General features: G+C 36.7%; 1 protein-coding gene across 20 annotated transcripts in view; it reads right to left on the reverse strand.

Annotated features, from left to right (window-relative positions):
* Positions 1-21,290, reverse strand: part of LOC123561834 (rho guanine nucleotide exchange factor 12-like) — a 148,675-nt gene that overhangs the window by 105,997 nt on the left and 21,388 nt on the right. The window contains exon 1 of one of the 20 annotated variants that reach the window (XM_053552871.1): positions 17,339-17,839. The exons of 18 other annotated variants lie outside the window; for them this stretch is intronic. In XM_053552871.1, the coding sequence (XP_053408846.1) occupies positions 17,339-17,354 (16 nt within the window). In that variant the 5' untranslated portion in view covers positions 17,355-17,839. Of the gene's footprint in view, positions 1-5,339; positions 5,562-17,338; positions 17,840-21,290 lie in introns of those variants that run through there. One more of the 20 variants, XM_053552870.1, reaches the window with a different exon arrangement.

The raw sequence follows: 21,290 nt of genomic DNA on the forward strand, positions 1-21,290 counted from the left end.
AAGCTTACCAGCTTGGCCTTTCATCAAAAACAACAAAATTTTAAAGAATATTTCTCTATTTTGAGGTTCTCGTCACATAATTTACAGTAACTGTGGAATTGAAAAGCAGAAAATATCTTCCAGGCATCTATTATGTTATTTTCTTATTTTCAAGACTCTTTAATTGTTAATAACACTTAACTAACAATTAAACTGACTTCTAAAATTCATGAAATTCCATTTGAAAAACGTTTGCCAATCCAATTCAAATCAAGTTTATGAAAACAGATTCAACTGTAACTTTGTGCTGTTTTCTGTAAACACAAAACTTATGTGGTGTGCACGTGCACCTGCTCATATCAGGTAAACGGCATAGCTCAATCCAATTCTAAAGTGAGCTGTGCCATGACAAAACCAACATAGTGGGTTTGTGACCAGCATGGATCCAGACCAGCCTGCGCATCCGCACAGTCTGGTCAGGATCCATGCTGTTCGCTAACGGTTTCTCTAAATGCAATAGACTTTGAAAGCGAACAGCATGGATCCTGACCAGACTGCACGGATGCGCAGGCTGGTCTGGATCCATGCTGGTCGCAAAGCCACTATGTTGGTTTTCTCATGGCGCGGCTCAAATGTACAAATCAATATAAGAATTCTCTCCAGGTTTTAAGGGATTTATGCTTTTATGCAAGCATGACCTGACCTACATATAACTGCATATATAAAGTATGGATTTTCCATACCCGGGATTTTCCATACCGGATGGTTAAAAAGGTTATCTTTTTTTTTCTATACACAGACTGACTAATCGCGGGCTTAGCGCAAAACGGTTGTAACTTATATGAAATAAAGAAGGAGTTACAACCGTTTTGCGCTAAGCCCGCGTAATGTTTTTGTATCTATTACCTGACTTACTAATAAACCTTCAGTCAGATATATTTCCTAATGTTGTTTAAGCATAACCTTTCCAAAATAGCTGTGCGCACCTTGATGGTACCTTAATTGCTCAAAGGGGGGAAAAAGCAAGACATCAATACAGAGGTTGAATGGTTGACCCATAGGTCATATCAAACACATGATGCTATAAGATGAGTTTTCCGAAACCAATGAAATACTTTTTTTCCTTGAATATTTCAACAGCAGGATATTAACCTTACTGCCTCTGCCATGTACTAGATCAAGATTATACAAATTTTATTGATCAAACATCATCAATTTATCATTCACCTAGCATGCAGACATGTTTTTATATACATATTTTTTGTCTCCCTCAATATGAAACAAGGTCACAGAATATTTTTTGTCTCCCTCAATATGAAACAAGGTCACAGACTGTTGGCTTGAGGATCAACTGTATGCCACAATCAAAATTAAAAGACCCCCACCCATTGATATGAGAGTAATGACCATGTGAGTACATAATTTGTAGCCCCCTGTGTGTGTTGTCTGTGTATGTGTGTTCGGGTTTAACGTCTTTTTCAACAATTTTTCAGTCATATAAAAGGGAGATGGTGTCTACTTGTAGCAGTGAGCACAATGCCCAACTTTATAGTGCTGCCTCATTGGAACATCACGCCGTAGACACGTCACATGATAGCTCATCCAGTCACATTTTACTGACACCGGACTGACCAGTCCTAGCACTATCCTCTTAACGCTGAGCACCAAGAGAGGAAGCTACTAGTACCAAGTTTTACGTTTTTTGGTATGACGCGGCTGGGGATCGAACCCACGACCTCCCGCACTCGAAGCATGCGCTCTACCACTGTAACCACTTTGGTGTTGATATCATCTCGACTACTGGCTGTAACATTTGAGTGCCAAGTATATCACCCTGTGTGTACTGAATATCACCCTATGAGAGTTGTATATCACCTTGTGATCTTGAGCATCCTTTAGTGGTACAAAGGATAAAGTGTGCCATACAGCACTCTGTGTTTGCTGAATACTGTATGTGATTATAGCACCTTGCGTGTAGTTTGTCACCGCAAGTCACCATAAGTACTTTGTAGTATCCTGTGTATCATACAGTATTTTGTGTGTGCTGTATAACACATGATACCTTGTAGCATGCTGTGTCAAGCTATATATATGTGTGTGCTGTATTACACAAGATACCTTGTAGCATGCTGTGTCAAGCTTTATATATGTGTGTGCTGTATAACACACGATACCTTGTAGCATGCTGTGTCAAGCTCTATATATATGTGTGTGCTGTATAACACAAGGTACCTTGTAGCATGCTGTGTCAAGCTTTATATATGTGTGTGCTGTATAACACACGATACCTTGTAGCATGCTGTGTCAAGCTCTATATATATGTGTGTGCTGTATAACACAAGGTACCTTGTAGCATGCTGTGTCAAGCTTTATATATGTGTGTGCTGTATAACACAAGGTACCTTGTAGCATGCTGTGTCAAGCTTTATATATGTGTGTGCTGTATAACACAAGGTACCTTGTAGCATGCTGTGTCAAGCTTTATATATGTGTGTGCTGTATAACACAAGGTACCTTGTAGCATGCTGTGTCAAGCTATATATATATGTGTGTGCTGTATAACACAAGGTACCTTGTAGCATGCTGTGTCAAGCTTTATATATGTGTGTGCTGTATAACACAAGGTACCTTGTAACATGCTGTGTCAAGCTATATATATGTGTATGCTGTATAACACAAGGTACCTTGTAGCATGCTGTGTCAAGCTATATATATGTGTATGCTGTATTACACAAGATACCTTGTAGCATGCTGTGTCAAGCTATATATATGTGTATGCTGTATTATAAGAGTGTATGTGAATATTGTAAATGATGACTTGTAGCATTCTGTGAGCTACATAGTAACATCCGTCTGCTGTATAGCACCCTGTGAATATTCTAAACAATACCTTGTGGCATCCTGTGAGCTATATAGTATCATGTGTACCTGTGAATATTCTAAACAATACATTGTGGCATCCTGTGAGCTGTATAGTTTCATGTGTATTCTATATAGCACTCTGTGAATATTCTAAACAATACCTTGTGGCATCCTGTGAGCTGTATAGTATTATGACATTGTGTATTCTATATAGCACTCTGTGAATATTCTATACAATACCTTGTGGCATCCTGTGAGCTGTATAGTATTATGTGTACCTGTGAATATTCTAAACAATACATTGTGGCATCCTGTGAGCTGTATAGTTTCATGTGTATTCTATATAGCACTCTGTGAATATTCTAAACAATACCTTGTGGCATCCTGTGAGCTGTACAGTATTATGTGTATTCTATATAGTCCCCTGTGAATATTCTAAACAATACCCTGTGGCATCCTGTGAGCAATACAGTATCATGTGTATTCTATATAGCACCCTGTGAATATTCTAAACAATACCTTGTAGCATCCTGTGAGCTATATAGTATCATGACATTGTGTATTCTATATAGCACCCTGTGAATATTCTATACAATACCTTGTAGCATCATGTGAGCTACATTGTAACATCTGTCTGCTGTAAAGCACCCTGTGAATATTCTAAACAATACCTGTGTATACTGTAAATGATGACTAGCAGTGTGTCCTACATAGTAAAATGTGTGTGCTGTACAGCACCCTGTGTATACTGTAAATGATGACTAGCAGTGTATCCTACATAGTAAAATGTGTGTGCTCTAAAGCACCCTGTGAACGTTGTTACATATGTGTGTGCTGTATAGCACCATGTTATATTGTAAGTAAAACCTTGTGGCATCCAGTGAGCTATATCATGTGTGTCCTGTATAACACCACTGGATAGATAGTAGCATCTTGTGAGCTATATAGCATCATGTGTGTGCTGTATAACACAATGTGATGGATAGTAGCATCCTGTGAGCTACACAGTGCGTGCTGTATAACACCATTGGATAGATAGTAGCATCTTGTGAGCTATATAGCATCATGTGTGTGCTGTATAACACCATTGGATAGATAGTAGCATCCTGTGATCTATTTAGTATCATCTGTGTACTGTATAACATGATGTGATACATAGTAGCATCCTGTGAGCTACACAGTGCGTGCTGTATAACACCAGGTGATACAGCTCACACAGTGCGTGCCGAATAACACCAGGTGATACATAGTAGCATCCTGTGAGCTACACAGTGCGTGCCGTATAACACCAGGTGATACATAGTAGCATCCTGTGAGCTACACAGTGCGTGCCGTATAACACCATGTGATACATAGTAGCATCATGTGAGCTACACAGTGCGTGCCGTATAACACCATGTGATACATAGTAGCATCCTGTGATCTATATAGTATCATCTGTGTACTGTATAACACCATAGCTTTGTTTATTTGTTTGTTTGTTTTGGGTTTAACGCCGTTTTTCAACAGTATTTCAGTCATGTAACGGCGGGCAGTTAACCTAACCAGTGTTCCTGGATTCTGTACCAGTACAAACCCGTTCTCTACAAGTAACTGCCAACTTCCCCACATGAATCAGAGGTGGAGGACTGATGATTTCAGAAGCAATGACGTTTATCAAATAGTCACGGAGAACATACGCCCCGCCCGAGGATCAAACTCGCGACCCCGCGATCCGTATACAGACGCTCTACCTACTGAGCTAAGCGGCATAACATCATAGCATCCTGTGAGATATATAGCATATCAAGTATTTGCTATATAACACCCTGTCAAAATTGTAAATGATACATAGTATGTGCAGAGTACGAGTGGAAAGTAGCAATCTGAGTACTGAATAGAATCTTGCAAACTATGACAAACATCAGATCGTCGCCTCAATGCGAAACTAGTCTATGTGTGTATAGAAATAGAAGCAGATAGACTAGTCTCGCATTGAGGCCACGAGATTTGAAACACTGCACATAAACGTAACACTCGTTTTTAATTTCTTACATATGAGCCGTGCCATGAGAAAACCAACATAGTGGCTTTGCGACCAGCATGGATCCAGACCAGCCTGCGCATCCGCGCAGTCTGGTCAGGATCCATACTGTTCGCTAACAGATTCTCTAATTCCAATAGGCTTTGAAAGCGAACAGCATGGATCCTGACCAGACTGCGCGGATGCGCAGGCTGGTCTGGATCCATGCTGGTCGCAAAGCCACTATGTTGGTTTTCCCATGGCACGGCTCATATACTAGTACTGAAATTTTGACCTACTGAATACAAAATCTGGGCATGAAACTGAACAGAAAAAAGAACTCCTCCCAAATTAATTATACTCCAGTACAATTACCTTTCTGCCACAAAACATCTGCTAGAAGCCTGCAGGATTTTCCCCTCAATATACTACAATTACATTAAAAGTATATACATGATCTTCTTCTTCATGTGGTAAAATAATTTTCTGAATTTACCTGAAAATCGTTTTCGGCTCATCATCAAATTTAGGTGAAAAACTGAGAAACACAAACAGCTGTTAAATCCATCATCGTATTTACGTTATAATATTCCAACACAGAACTTTAACTATAACATTTTCACTGACTTTTTTTTGAAATATTTCAAAAAGATTTAAAAAATCACAAAAATATTATCTAAAAAATTTACTAAGTTTTCGTTTCTGCCCACAATATAAATATAATACACCATCAAGTTGTAAATTTTAATCTTATGATATACAGATATCAGTTGTGTTTTTAACACAGGTGTACCTGTATACAGTTATTTGTGAGTATTACCAAATGTTCATTGAAAACTACCATTTTTCAAAGAAAATGAAAATTCTATTCTTTCTTGTGTTGGTTATTTTTCAAGGTTTAGCGGCATATCACCAAACTGCAGAGAGTTGTGTTTTGTATAACAAGAGCACCGCCTTGCGGGTGCTGACGCTCATCTGATTTTTTTTTTTGTGTAATAGAAATATTGTCCTACCCATGATTTTCTAAGTCTAAAAAGGGCCACCATTCTTGCAAAAAGCAGGATAGAGTTATGTTTCTTGATGTACAGTGTCCACTTATGATGGTGAAAAACTGTTGCAAGTTTTAAAGCAATAGCTTTGATAGTTTATGAGAAAAGTTGACTTAAACATAATACTCAACCAAGAAAATGATTTTCTAAGTCCATAAGGGGCAATAATTATTGCAAAAAGCAGGATGGAGTTATGTTGCTTGCTGTACAGGGTCAGCTTATGATGGTGAACAAGTGTTGCAAGTTTCAAAGCAATAGCTTTGGTAGTTTAAGAGAAAAAGTTGACCTAAACATAAAACTTAACCAAGAAATCTGATATTTTCCAAGTCCAAAAAGGGGCCATAAATCTTGCAAAAAGCAGGACGGAGTTATGTTTCTTGCTATACAGGTTCAACTTATGATGGTGAACAAGTGTTGCAAGTTTTAAAGCAATAGCTTTGATAGTTTAGGATAAAAGCTGACCTAAACATAAAACTTAACCAAGAAAACTGATTTTCTAAGTCCAAAAGGGGCAATAAATCTTGCAAAAAGCAAGATGGAGTTATGTTTCTTGATGTACAGGGTCTGCTTATGATGGTGAACAAGTATTCCAAGTTTCAAAGCAATAGCTTTGATAGTTTAGAAGAAAAGTTGACCTAAACATAAAACTTAACCAAGAAATCTGAAATTTTCTAAGTACAAAAGGGGCCATAAATCTTGCAAAAAGCAAGATGGAGTTATGTTTCTTGCTATACAGGGTCAGCTTATGATGGTGAACAAGTATTCCAAGTTTCAAAGCAATAGCTTTGATATTTTAGGAGAAAAGCTGACCTAAACATAAAACTTAACGAGGCAAGGCCGACGCAGACGCCGATGCCGACAACCGCTCAAGTGATGACAATAACTCATCATTTTTTTTCAAAAAATCAGATGAGCTAAAAATTGAACATCAAATAAAACATTTTTATTATGCTACTTAAGAATTGTCATTCTATTGACTTTTGCCTTAGGATCTGGAAAGCAAATGTCGTAAGAGTTCTACATAAGCGGTTAATGTCATACTATATTTAGAACTGTATAAAACATGTATATTTTTTAAGTACTTGAAAAAATGTCCATGAAGCCCCAAAATTGAAAAATAAGTTTTTCTTCGATTTTTTTTTCTATGGATCTATCATATACAATTTTAATGACAGATTACCATTTGTTAAATCTAAGGGAAACAACTATTGTAAAGAAATGAACAAAATTACTTTTGTATGTTTTGTTTTGGGTTTTGCACCATTTTTAAACATAATGACGTTTATGAAATCGGCATGATTCGGAACTTCTCACAAAATATCTTTACCAAAAATCTACCTATCTAACACATGATTTACTGTACTTTCCCGTACTATTTCATACTACCTTTATTCTCAAAAAGTTGTCTCCCTTTAAAAAAAGAATGCCATTTGTAAATAAATAAACCAATTTACAAAACTGCTGAAAATGATGTTAAACCTGATAATTTGAAATTTCAGCACTGAGACATTACCCTAAATACATCAAAACAATGATAACATTAACAGTTCTTTGAAAATGGTCAGTTTTTAAGGCACTGAACTGTCCGGAAGTGTTACTAAGCCTATTCATGCAGTCCATGCAGGGCTCTCGCGACTGGGCGACTTGAGCGAAACAGGCGCTCTAGAACTTCAAACTTCGCTCAAATCTAACCTCAAAGCGAAATGCAAGTCGCCCGATTTTCTTTGATTTCCGCACTCGCTAAGTACTGATTTCCGCATTCGCTAATTACTGCTACCCAGACTGTTGACAATTTGCACCGTGTCATAATGAGTGTCGAATACACAAACACACGCCGGCAGCATAATTTAAGCTCCGCCTACCTCAGGTACTTGCGAGATTATGCCGAGAAGTGTGAAAGCGAATCAAATTATCCGATACACCAGAGTCTATTGTGTTAAGCCAATCAGCGCCGCGTTTACGTCTTTGACACTTCGCGTTAATTGTCAACATGTTCGAGTGCAAAAAAAACAATGTTTTATTAAAGAAACTGCTGATTAACTATGCGATTAATTGGAATATGGTTCACAATTATTTGTTATCTATGATAAAAGAACGACATGTAATGTATTAACTACGTTAAATTGACTCCCATCGATGAATTTATTTGAATATGTATTTCTAGATTACTGTACACATTTTACTTTCAGTTTTATATTTCGAGTGAGATACTGACATTCTTCAGTGAATGACTCGGTGCAAAGAGCTATAAAAAATAAATACACCTCTACTTCTTTGCTCGGTGTTAATAATAAATACTTCATACATGTACAAGATATAACCAAAATTCGGCGTGTTACATTTATAGCATCGGCTTGAATTTTGAAAACGACTTTTTTCAGAATTTTGTAAGAAAACGATAACCACTGTATGGGAAATGATCTAACTAAGACAAGAGATCACAGAGTGATCTTGGCGCCCACCAATGTGCCATTTTGGAGTGTTCCAAATTTCAAGACTTACTGACTAGCTTAAGGTCAAATTTCATTTCCGTACACAACACTGTGCATGTGGTCCAAATTCGAAAGCTGTAGCTTGAGAAATGTGAAAGTAGGTCACTAGATCAATCTTCAGGTCAAAGTTTAATTTGGTACACAAAACTATGCAAGTGGCCCAAATTTGAAGGCTTAGCTTGAGAAATGTGTAAGTAGGTCACTAGGTCAAAATCAAGGGTCAAATTTCACTTCAGAACACAAATCTATGCATGTGGTCCAAATCTGAAGCCTGTTTCTTCAAAAATGTGAAAGTAGGTCACTAGGTCAATGTCAAGGTCAAAGTTTGTTTCGGTACACAATCCTATGCATGTGGTCTAAATTTGAAGCCTGTAGCTACAGAAATGTGAAAGTAGGTCACTAGGTCAATCTTAAGGTCAAAGTTCATTTCGGTACACAAAACTATGCATGTGGTCCGAATTTGAAGGCTGTAGCTTGAGAAATGTGAAAGTAGGTCACTAGGTCAAAATCAAGGTCAAATTTTATTTCAGAATATAGAACTATGCATGTGGTCCAAATTTGAAGCTTGTACCTTCAAAAATGTGAAAGTAGGTCACTAGGTCAATGTAAAGGTCAAAGTTTGTTTTGGTACATAAAACCATGCATGTGGTCCAAATTTGAAGGCTGTAGCTTGAGAAATGAGAAAGTAGGTCACTGGGTCAAAATCAAGGTCAAATTTCATTTCGGAACACAAAACTATGCATGTGGTCCAAATTTGAAGACTGTACCTTCAAAAATGTGAAAGTAGGTCACTAGGTCAAAATCAATGTCAAATTTCATTTTGAAACACGGAACTATGCATATGGCCAAATTTGATACCTGTACCTTCAAAAATGTGAAAGTAGGTCACTAGGTCAAAATCAAGGTCAAAGTTTTTTCAAGTGCACAAAACTATGCATGTGGTCCAAATTTGAAGGCTGTAGCTACAGAAATGTGACAGTAGGTCACTAGGTCAAAATCAAGGTCAACTCGTGTCAAGGTTCATCTTGCCACTCAAAAATATACATGTCCAAATTTTAATGTTGTAGTTATTGACAAGAAGATTTTAAAAGCTTTTCCCTATATAAGTCTATATGAACCATGTGACCCCCGGGGCGGGGCCATATTTGACCCTAGGGGGATAATTCGAACAAACTTGGTAGAGAACCACTAGATGATGCTACATTACAAGTATCAAAGCCCTAGGCTTTGTGGTTTGGACAAGAAGATTTTCAAAGTTTTTCCCTATATAAGTCTATGTAAACCATATGACCCCCAGGGTGGGGCCATATTTGACCCTAGGGGTATAATTTGAATAATCTTAGTTGAAGACCACTAGATGATGTCACATACAAAATATCAAAGCCCTAGGCCCTGTAGTTTTGGACAAGAGGTTTTTCAAAGTTTTTCCCTATACAAGTCTATATAAATCATGTGACCCCCAGGGCGGGGCCATATTTGACCCCAGAGAAATAATTTGAATCATCTTGGTAGAGGACCACTAGATAATGCTTCATACCAAATATCAAAGCCCTAGGCTCTGTGGTTTTGGACAAGAAGGTTTTCAAAGTTTTTCCCTATATAAATCTATGTAAATTATAGAAATAAACAAAGGGCCATAACTCACTCATAAATTGTTGAACCAGTCTGATTTTCAGGGGGACACAACTAGGGTACCAATACATCATTCTGACAAAGTTTGGTCAAAATCCCCCCAGTAGTTTCTGAGGAGATGCGATAACGAGAAATTGTTAACGGACGGACGGACGGACTGACGGACGGACGGACGGAATGACGGACGGACGGACCACGGACGCAGAGTGATTTTAATAGCCCACCATCTGATGATGGTGGGCTAAAAATGAACGGTCACATCAATGTTTTTTATCAAGAAACAAGAAAATTACAGCCACCTTTCGAATCACTCAACATCATTGCGGTAGAAAGTCTTCCCACTTCTCCCTAAAGTCTCCCCACTTCTCCCTAAAACAGCTTGAGGGAGAAGTGACTTCTCCCAAAAATTTGGACCTAGCTAGACCCCTGCAGTCCATGTCCACCCGAAATTCAATTATATCATTTAATGGACAATTGTTTTGTAGATTATCATATACATTTTTATATGCTGTACAATTTGTTTCTTTCTATGACTCGTGTGATGTGCAATTACAGCCTTCTGAAAATGGTTCACCTGTCTTAAAAAAATGACTTGTACCTGTAGGAGGACTGCCTGTGGTTTTCAAGTAGTGTCATCCCATACAGTAATGCATACATTACAGAAAAGTTACAGTAGTTAATCATGAATCATCCCTGATGTTTACCAAACTGTTTTCAAACTGTTTTCTGCACTTTAGCCTGTCATCTTTTTTCTAATCAACTCTCCGCCCAGAAATGGACCATAATAATTATAATCCTGAAACTGACCTTGATAAACGAAGAGTGTTCAGTGTTTGCAAAGAACTTAATTTATTGCTGCACTTGAATAATTCAAATTTTCCACATTTCACAAATTTTATTCATCCAAAGAAATACAGTGCTCCAGCTAGGATTAAAAAAGGGCAGGGTGCTGGCAATGAGAAGGGCACTTCTGTCTTCAAGGGGGCGGGGGTTCCGGGGGCATCCCCCACCAATAAAATTGTAACTTGTGCATGCATTAAGGGCATGTTAACATACACTTTAGACAAGGAATTTTGTATACTTTTAGCATTATATCAGGCACACTTAAGGCATGGTATTAAGCATACTTTGTGCTTTGATAGGCTCAGTTTGTCATCTCTTATATACTTAGAATGCTGTTGCTCATATTTTACTTGGCAGTTCCAGAAATTTTTGAAATACAGGCGCGAAATGATGGCCTCAGGTGCATTTTATGTGTAAATTTCGAGGTATTGCAGGGGTATGTTACTCTCCTCTTAATTGGGTAGTCAGGGGGCTCTCCCCTGGAAAATTTTGAAATACAGGTAATAAATGGTGGCCTCTGCTGCGTTTCTGGGTCTAAATTTTGAGAAAAAAATACTCTTTTGTCAAAATAGTAGGGTGCATTTTTGATGAGTTTGTCGCTTTTCAGCCAGGGGGGGGGGGGGGGGGGGGGGGGCACAGGCCCCCTTGGTCCGGCCCTGAATCCAGGCCTGTTCTTTGTAATTTTTTATTTAATAACAATATCTGTGTTAAAGAAATAAAAGCTTGAAATCATTTCTGTAGCTAGCATAACATTTTATAACTTTTATTCTGTTTAGACCCATATTACTTCTTAAAATTTCAGAACACATTTTCAAGTACTTGATATTTATAAATTTATATGTGTAACATACAGAAGATAAAGTTTAAACTTTCATTTAAATAAATGAAATAAGGCAAAGTTTTTAGCTTACAACAGACTAAATGCCAGTTTAGCACTTCTAATAGAACGTATTCCGGGTATCCAAAATTTTATATCCGGGTATGGTTACACTTTTAATTAAACTCATTTTTAAATAATATTTTTGAAAAATTATTATGATGCAGACAGTTAAACATCAGTTTACAGTATCTGACATTAAAGTTTACAGTGACCTTACATCTTATTAAACTTATTTCAAAGAAATATTCACGAAAAATCGGCAATTTTATACAGCAGACGACGATCTACTTTCGATTTCAAAAACTTTTAAAATGATCAAGGTAAAAAATTTTCCTATTTAAATTTGATTGTGGTCAATTTTATCAATAACATTTAAATGTCTGTTGTCTGGACTTAAGTTTTAATTGTGTATGAACGGACATTAACGTCCGCGACCGAAAACGAAAGTACAGTTTGACAAGCGACGTGAAAATGAAGATAATTTTCAGACTGGTTAGATATTGTTTTAACACTAAGCTTCAGTGATTTTAATGCTGGTGTAGCAGACTAAGCAGGTAATTGTTTGCCAATTATGTCAAGGCCCACCCCCCACCCCCCGGAGTGTATCACTCGATAAAAAGGTGTAATAAAGCAGTTTATTATAACCACTGAGGCAAAAAAGGGGAGGTTGGCTTAAAAGGAAATGAATGGTTGTAAAACGGGCAGGGTGCCAGGCAGGGCATTCTCATCCATCAGAGGTTCGTCAAAATCCCGAGACGAACCTCTGATTTATTTCCATCGTTTACTTGGTGAGCATGCGCACTCGTAATTACTATCGGGAGTGGTTTCAGTCAATCATTGTTCGCCATTATTTGGAACTCCGAACTGAAACTTCAAAAAATATGTAAACAACTATAATTAAGATACTTGCTTACGATGGATAAAGGCTGTATTCCATGATTGCGATAAATAAAGATTTATTCCTGTAATTCGACGTAAGAGATTTACATCAAGAAATAATAATATTCGCCGTAAATGGACATCGTATTCCCTCGATAATATGGTAAGGACGCGGTCACGCTTTTCACGGACGATTTTGATTGGTTCGCTACGATTTGTCGCGAAACGACGCTGATTGGCTGAAACGTTTTACCTGTAATGTAACCAAACCATAAATATCGGCGAAATGTGCCAGAGGTTCATCCGGGGAACCACGGTAGACCTCTGGTATGCGAGAATGCAGGCGGGGCAACAGGGCGGAACGAATTTCTGAACGGGCGATGCGCCCTGCTAAAAATTGCTAGCTGGAGCACTGAAATTTTATGTCAAAACTGAGCTCCAAACTACTTAATCTGCCTATTTGCTTTTATAAAATTTGAAAATAGCCAAAAATTTGGCCTATTTATACTAGTAAGCAGGAGTACTGTATTTTTTTTATTTGATTAAAAGTGCATTTTTTTTAATATGGATGACATCCTAGGCTAGCTCCTATTATGGTAAGCTATGATATATTTGATTTCTATTTTCATAAAATCTGACAATCTCCTTTTCTCATTTTATAATGCATTTATAACATGGTTGTGGAGATCTAACTCTGCTAAAAATCTTTCAGTGAATAGACCTAACTTTTATTTCTTTCACTTAATTCAAATTTTTAAATCCTTTTCTAGTGTCAATTGTATGAATTATTTTTTCTTTTTTATTTTCAGTCACTTTCTTTTCTCTTTTCAGAATTATTTCTTTTTCTTGTTTAACCTTGCAACAAAGAGTGTACTAGGTTTCATTCTCTGTTTTGCTGCCCATAAATTATAAGATTCATGCAAAGTTGACTGCTGACTGCTAAATCAACTGTGAGATATATTTTCAACCTTTATCTTCCTGTGTATATATATATACTTCTTCCTTATCTAAGGGAATTCAAATAATTAAAATGATAACCAGTATTATTATTTACTATTTTGATATTTAACTTTATATAAGAGTAATCGTTTCTTCGTAAATGACATTATTTATAAATACACATTATGCATGCTGTACCAAATTTAATATGCAAAACTAGGTTTTCTAATATTTTGCGAAATATATTTTGGTAGTCTCTCTGCTTTATTCTCACTGTGCAATTCATTTGTAGCATCCAGCCAATTTTTTTCCCTGAAATAATTCTTTAACGTACAGAACCTCTCCGGAATGCTGCCTCCTATACATCAACACGTACAAAAAATAGTTCATTTCCAAATAGGCCAGAAGTAGCATCACAGCCAAAAACTCAAAGTGTTATAATACTGTAATTAAGATAAAAAACAATTATATCCGGCTCTTCAAAAGCGCTCCGCTGCATCAAATAGAATGCATCTATTTAGTTCAAGACGTAATAGATTCTGACTGGTTTTTGGAAAGAGAAATTTCCGACACTTAAAAATTAAATTGCGAAGCACTAAATATAAAGTAAGATACAGTAAAACTTGCTCCAGATACCATATCTATTCAGAGACCACTTGCATTAAAGGGAAAGGCAATGCTGTTTTTATGTTAATTTCATCTGCTAGGATTTCCTGAATCATTAAAAGATTGTGTGGAAGAATTTTCAAAATCGGCTTAAAAATGAGGAAGTTATAAGCATTTAAATATTTGCTCAAAATGGTGGCCATTTTGTTTCCATGACAACAAAAAACAAAATGGCAGATTTATTTAATTTCTAGAGACATATCTGAACTGTATTTACTTATTTCTATAAAATAATTTCTCTACTTTTTCCGGCTATAATGAAAGAAAGTATCATGTTATACATCTAACACTCAAGAAACATATGACATAAATCTATTTAAAAGGTTATTTGCTAAATAAAGAATTCAGCCGTGTGTAAATCACGTCATAAACACACTAAAATGGCTGCCTCCAAGATCAGCCATTTTCTTAAATTTCAAACTGCCATAACTTTTTTAATAGTGGTCCGATTTTAAAAATTCTTTCAGCGTTATGAAAGGCTCGAGGATGGCTTTCATATAAAAATAACTTATTCTCTGGCATTCCTTGCCCTTTAAGAGACCACAGGGCTTTTCATCCTTATATAACAGAGGCCGATATTCGGCTACTTTCCATTCCAAAAATATAGTAATTTTTCCCAACTGTGGCAGAGACACTTCCCAAAATGAAAGGTAAAATTTCCCAAAATTATGCCAGCAGATGATTTTGATTTTGTTTACATTTATTATTTCCGGAGGAAGCGTTTGTCCGGTTTTCGATTTTTTTGTTTACTATAGCACATTGACCACGTGTTACGCATAACCAGTCTAATCCGTTATGTTCCGTGTCCCAGATTTTAGATTTTAGTCCGTGTTTCAGGGGAGATAAATTAAATCGTATTTCGGTGTTTACTTCCGGTTTATCGTTTTCTAAAAAACAGGTCATATAACGGAAAGTATTACAACAAAACAATCAAACGGGCGGCAATATCAGAAAATCAGAGGTCACTATTCGACTGCGGGGTGAAACAACGTAAGTTAGAGGAGGGTACCGGTGATAATATCACCGAGGCGGTCCCAACTAGTATCGATACTACTATTTCCACTGTTTCTGCTTGCCCCAAGTGACACAGAACTGAATATGTTGGTTGATAATTTCAAAAATACAAAACAAAGAGACATGGACTTGTGATCATTAGATTTGTGAAATTTGAAATCAAAATTCAAAATAAAGTGCTGTATTACAGTAAAAGTTAAATTTCAGTTGAAAAATACTTATTACTGTTCAAATTTATACCCTAGTACCTATATTTCCACGAATAGCTTTTTTCCCAAAATAGAAAATTATCGCGCATAAATTTCCCAATTTGAAAGGCCTGGGCCTCTTCCCAATTTCCTGATGAAAAGCCCTGGACCACTTTTCAATTACAAAATAAATTAGGTTGTATTAAGAGACCCCTTTATTCCCTTGCCTTAGGTGGTCTTTTAACCTTTAGCCTGCTGAATTTCTAAAATGGACTGGTCCATCATTTAGCTTGGGCAATACCATTTATTATTCAAAGAGAGGTTCACTGAAAATTTACTGACTGAATAGCAAACAGTGCAGACCATGATCAACCTGCACGGATCGAGATGTGCAGGATGATCTTGGTCTGCACTGGTCGCAAAGGCACAACCAATTACTGCCAGCAGGCTAAAGGTTAAAGCAAGTTGAACTGTTTGATAATTTCAGATACACCTTTCATTTTAATGGAAGTTGCATGATGAAAAAAGTGTCTTACTTGGAATGCCCTCTATTATCGATTACACAAGTTTCAATTATCTGTTGCAGACATAATAAGCTCTATTTCTCAATTAGACTTAGTCCTGCCAAACAATAAAATACAGGATTATTTCCAAACTTCTGATTGGTTCATTTCATTTTATTTTAACTGAAATGAGAAGACAGCTAAAAGCTTGTTTGAATCCCTTTCAAGCCTGCTTTCTGTGTGAAAGTCAGTTGATGCTATTATATGCAGGTGAACGTTTGTGATTGCAACAAAACTTGGACACACAATGTTTCATACTCTACTTGAAGTATCTTAGACAATAAAAAACAACAGAAACAAGTGAAGTCTGATATTAAATATTTGAAAACATTTTCTATTTTCAGCAACAGTGACCTTGACCCTTAATGGCCACAAGGACAATTCACCAACCTCTCTGTCCTGTGAGGTTACCTACAAACCAAGTTTGATAGTAATATCTCATTCCTAATTAAAGTTAGTGCATGAAAATCATTTTTATATTTCTATTTTTAGTAACAACAACTCTAAGATAGTTCTTCATATTTGTTATACACCAAGTTTGGCAATAGTGATTGTAAATCCTAACTAAAGTTATAAACCAGAAACCAACATTTTGGCGATGCCAGCAGAAAAAAAGATTTTCAGATACTGTGACCTTGACCCTTTGACATCTAACAAAAAAAAACACATTAAAACTGTCAACTGCCCTAAAAAAATTCTACATTTAAAAAGGTACAACAGACCAACACCTTAAACTCTGTGCCACAGAGGAATTTTCAAAGTATGCAGATAATAGTAAAGATATGCTGACCTTCAATTTGACCCCACCTACCCAATAGGCCATCCCGAGGTTAAGCTATATAGGCTACATACAGGACAAACATGCTTAACTTCAATACATCAATCCAACTGAAGTTACAGAGCAGAAACCTTTCTTATTATTTTTAGTAACAGTGACCTTGACTTTACTGACTCTAAATGCAATCCCAACCTTGGTGTTACCATAAGTAACCTAAAGGCCAGGCTCAAACCCAAAATCATGTCATTGAACAGAAAGAAAAAAAACTTTACGCTTCTCATCTATCTATCCATTTATCTGCCTGTCGGCAGACGTCGTCTCAAACATACTCTCCAGGTTTTCAACTTCGAAAAAACTTGGTAAAAACTATGTTGTATGTTAAATTTATTCATCACTACGCTAATCCCTGTGGGTTTATTGCATTTGGAGCCCTGTTTTCACACTGAACATTTTGCAAAAAAAAACAAAAACATGCTAATGCTAATTAGTTCATAACAAAAGGAAATTTTTAGAAAATACGATTTTCATTTAATTAATACGGCAAGAAAAGCGAAGAATAATAATTAATATACCTGCTGGTTGCGTCATTGCATTTATGCATGTATTCCCTACATCCAGCCACTGTTAACATACAACAGTCCAATCACACACAAGGTATTCCACAACTTTAAACAACAACAGCACTAAAACTGTACAAGAATCTAACAATCCTAAAAAAACTCTCAAGGAAACTTGACAGGGTTCCAACACGCTATATAACAGGCGGAAAACTTAGAACGCAAGTGGATCTACATCCAATATGCAGCTGCGAGTCAGCATTTCCAGATTATCCGATCTATCGCCAGAAAACAATCATAAATCCGACCAATTAAAAAAACGCACTGCTTTTTTTTTACAACTATGTTTCGACCATGAATCATGAAAAAAAAAAAAGTAAGTTCACAAGAAAAGTAAGTTAAGAGTTTGAGATTTTAATCTAGCTAGTAAGAAAATGTTAACATGTTATCAACAGTTGGATCATGTAAGTAAAAACAAAAATGAAATCAATTTCTCTAATTATTACAAAACTTCACAATATATCTCCCAGCTTATTTCATGATATAAAACATTTAATTCCACTGAAAAGCTCCCTGCCATAGAGAATTCCAATATATTGGATAACAGAATTCTTCATACAGTAAGAGAGTTATCTTGCTGAACTCCTTGAAAACCTGTATTGTACTATCATTGGATGTTCATTCCAGGCCAAGTGAAAAATTAGTTTCCCCATTTTCTGTAATCAAAAGCTGCAATTCATTTCTGCAAATAATTGCAGCTTTTTTCTTCTACCTTAGGCTCAGGAATTAATCATGGCCTATCTTTTCATAGTTTCATACAGGTATGAATTCCATTGGATGAAAAGATTACATAATTTTGGAAATTTTGAAAGGATGGAAATGAGGAACAAGACTTTCTAAGCCTGGCCTTTTCTCTGCATGTATTTTATCTGTCTGATCAAGAAACAGTGTGTTCACAAGGAGGATAATTGGCTGGAGATAAACATCTCTCTGAGATGATACCTTCCAAGCTTCCTTCCATTCTCACATGCTCTATAACCCCCGTCTCTGTAAACACTTGTTTACACAACAAACTGCAACAGCCTCCTGCAGGCAGACAACACCTCCAAATCACTAAACATACACTCCCTCCTCAAACATAGGCATATGAGCAGGCAGGCTTGTGTGCCAGACCCCCCCCCCCAAATCCCAATTTTCAGATTGGAGGGGCGGGCATATGCTTTGCGCGCACCCCCCCCCACCAAATTTTGACCTCCAAAAACTGATTTTTTGTCAGAAATAACAGATCAAGATTTGGTGTGATATGTATTATCAATAAGGAAAGAATGTTTTTTAGGGCTTTTTTTGTTTCGTGTTTTTGTTGTTTTTCTTTTGGTTGTGTCAAAAAATTTTTCAGAGAAAGTATGAACCTTTAGATTAAAGCCAGTTTAAACCTGAATTTGAGATTGGAACCTGCAATTTCGACCTGCTGCGAGATTGGAACCAGTTCGAACCTGCGGCAAGATTGGAACTAGTTTGAGCCTGCAGCCAAACTGGAACCAGTTCAAACCTGCAGCGAGACTGGAACCAATCAGAACCTGCAACAAGACTAGAACCAGTTTGAACCTATAGTTTGAGCCTACAGTGAAAACTGAAACCAGTTTGAACCTACATCAAGATTGGAACCAGTTTGAACCTGCAACGAGAATGAACCCAGTTCGAACCTATGAGATTGGAACCAGTTTGGACCTACGAGATTGGAACCAGTTCGAACCTACACCTTCTATATAAAGCTGAGTGGTATATCTGGTAACTGATCCACATAAAAACTCCTGCTAACAGGAATTAATCAAATATTTGACCTGGAATCAAAACACAGTTTACAGGAATCATATCATGACAGTTATCTCTGTCTACCTTGTACTACAGACATGCTTCATTCAGAAATATCAGTTCATTGATGTAAACTGTTCAATGGGTTCAATAAATGTCTACACCAATCTAGTCATACCAAATCTCTTCACAAACTGTTCAATGAGGACTTTATCATTGAAAATTCCAGATCTGATACTGGCACTATTACACATGAAAATCTATACAAATATTTGCTATCATATCTCTCCTCAGAAATGATTAATGCGAAAAATGAAATAATTGGGAGAAACAGTAATCCAAAATTTTGTCTGCAAATTCTTGTGTTATGCGATTCTATCATCTAGGTTTTACAGTACTGCCACTTTACCAAATATACACAGCATGGAATCAGAGTAAAATGTTATAAAACTGAGGCAGAGCCCTATTTTTAAACACACAACTTTGCCATTGGTCAATTCAAAGACTGAGCTGACTAATCAACAATCAGTCAGATACTGGTGTTTGGGACTGGTTTCCAAACTCAGTATAAAGGCAGAGACTGGTATATTCGTTTCGATACAAATTTTATGTGACATGAGACCTACAAACTGTACAAATCTTTCCTTCTTGTTTGAATTAACTGTGAAACAATAGTTCCAAAAAGAGTGTTATCTTAGCCAATGTAATACAAAAACATTGATGCCAAATATTTAAGTTCATCCAGAAAAGAACCTGTTCTTAACAGTTAGCCTGATGAAATTTCTATTGACTGAAGTCATAATCATGAATTTGACAATGTTGTGTCCTAGCAGTCCAACGTCCCAACCTGTCAGCTAAATCACAGGCTGCTAGCAGTACAACGTCCCAAGTTCTGAACCTGTCAGCTAAACCATTGGCTACAAGTGATTCAATTTCCCAACCTGTCAGCTCAATCCTCAATACAGGCTACTAGCAGCTAAAACAAAGGCTACCAGCAATCCAGTGTCCCAACCTGTCAAACTGTACCGTTGCCTACTAGCAACCCAACGTCCTAACCTTTCAACCAAATCAAAGGCTACTAGGAGACACATTTTCTTAAAACATTTCATCAAAAGAAACCACACTCCCAAGCTGTCCTAAGCAGGAAGCTCCTCAAAAACTTGCACAAAACTATCCCACTATAAAATACATTAAAACCAAACACCTGAAACCACAAATCTTACTTTTATTTTATTCACCAGAGCATGTTGACTTTCAAGACTATTTTGCAGGTAGCGGAAGTGATGATGCCAGCGTCTCAGCATGAGATTTATCTATCAACAATGCAAATCTTTCAGTAGAAACTAAAACCACTGCCTGGAAATTAACTGGCAAACTCAGATTCTTGGATGATCAGTATAAACTATGTGTAGTGCCGGAAAGAATAAGTTGTCTATAGGGATGTAATTTATTAGTTTACATTGTATTATTTCTATATGCTGATTGCGAAACAAGTTCTACGACTTTTATTTATCACTCCAAACATCCTCATCTTGCTGGTATCCATGGGCACAATGGTTATGAGAGAGGCCAGTTTCTCTTTGAATGATGAACTCCAGCAAGGCAAAACTGAATTTTATGTCTTTTGTATGAAACAGCCAGGACGCAAACCCACACTCAAAAAGGGCACTCTAATACTGAACTATCAGCGCAGTTAAAACATACATGCAATTCTTGGTAGAGGTGAACGACCACTGTACTGCCTGTCGTCATCTTGTCCTGAAACTAAACTAATACCTGACAAAACACCAGACTTAAATGCCTGCATGGTTGAAAATGCATGCAAAGCATGCAAGACAAAAATGAAGTACAAGGCGAATCTTTCATCAAATATTGATACATTACACATATTGATGACAAACAACTCCTCAGATTTTCAAAATATGTTTCCTGACTGTCAAACACTTATTTTACCCTCTGAGGTAGCACAATGCTGCAGAGATTCTCAGTATATAAAGTAACAACAACTAAATGGTGAGTTTTGTCCTAAAAATATTGAGCAGGTCAGCTAAAACAAGACAACCACTGCCACACATTATTATGATAGGTAGAGTTCATTTTTTTTTTCCATAAATTTGTTTACAAAAATGATTTCTTAAGAGATTTTGCCAAATAT

This window comes from Mercenaria mercenaria, chromosome 10 (assembly GCF_021730395.1).
Source record: "Mercenaria mercenaria strain notata chromosome 10, MADL_Memer_1, whole genome shotgun sequence".
NCBI lineage: Eukaryota > Metazoa > Mollusca > Bivalvia > Venerida > Veneridae > Mercenaria > Mercenaria mercenaria.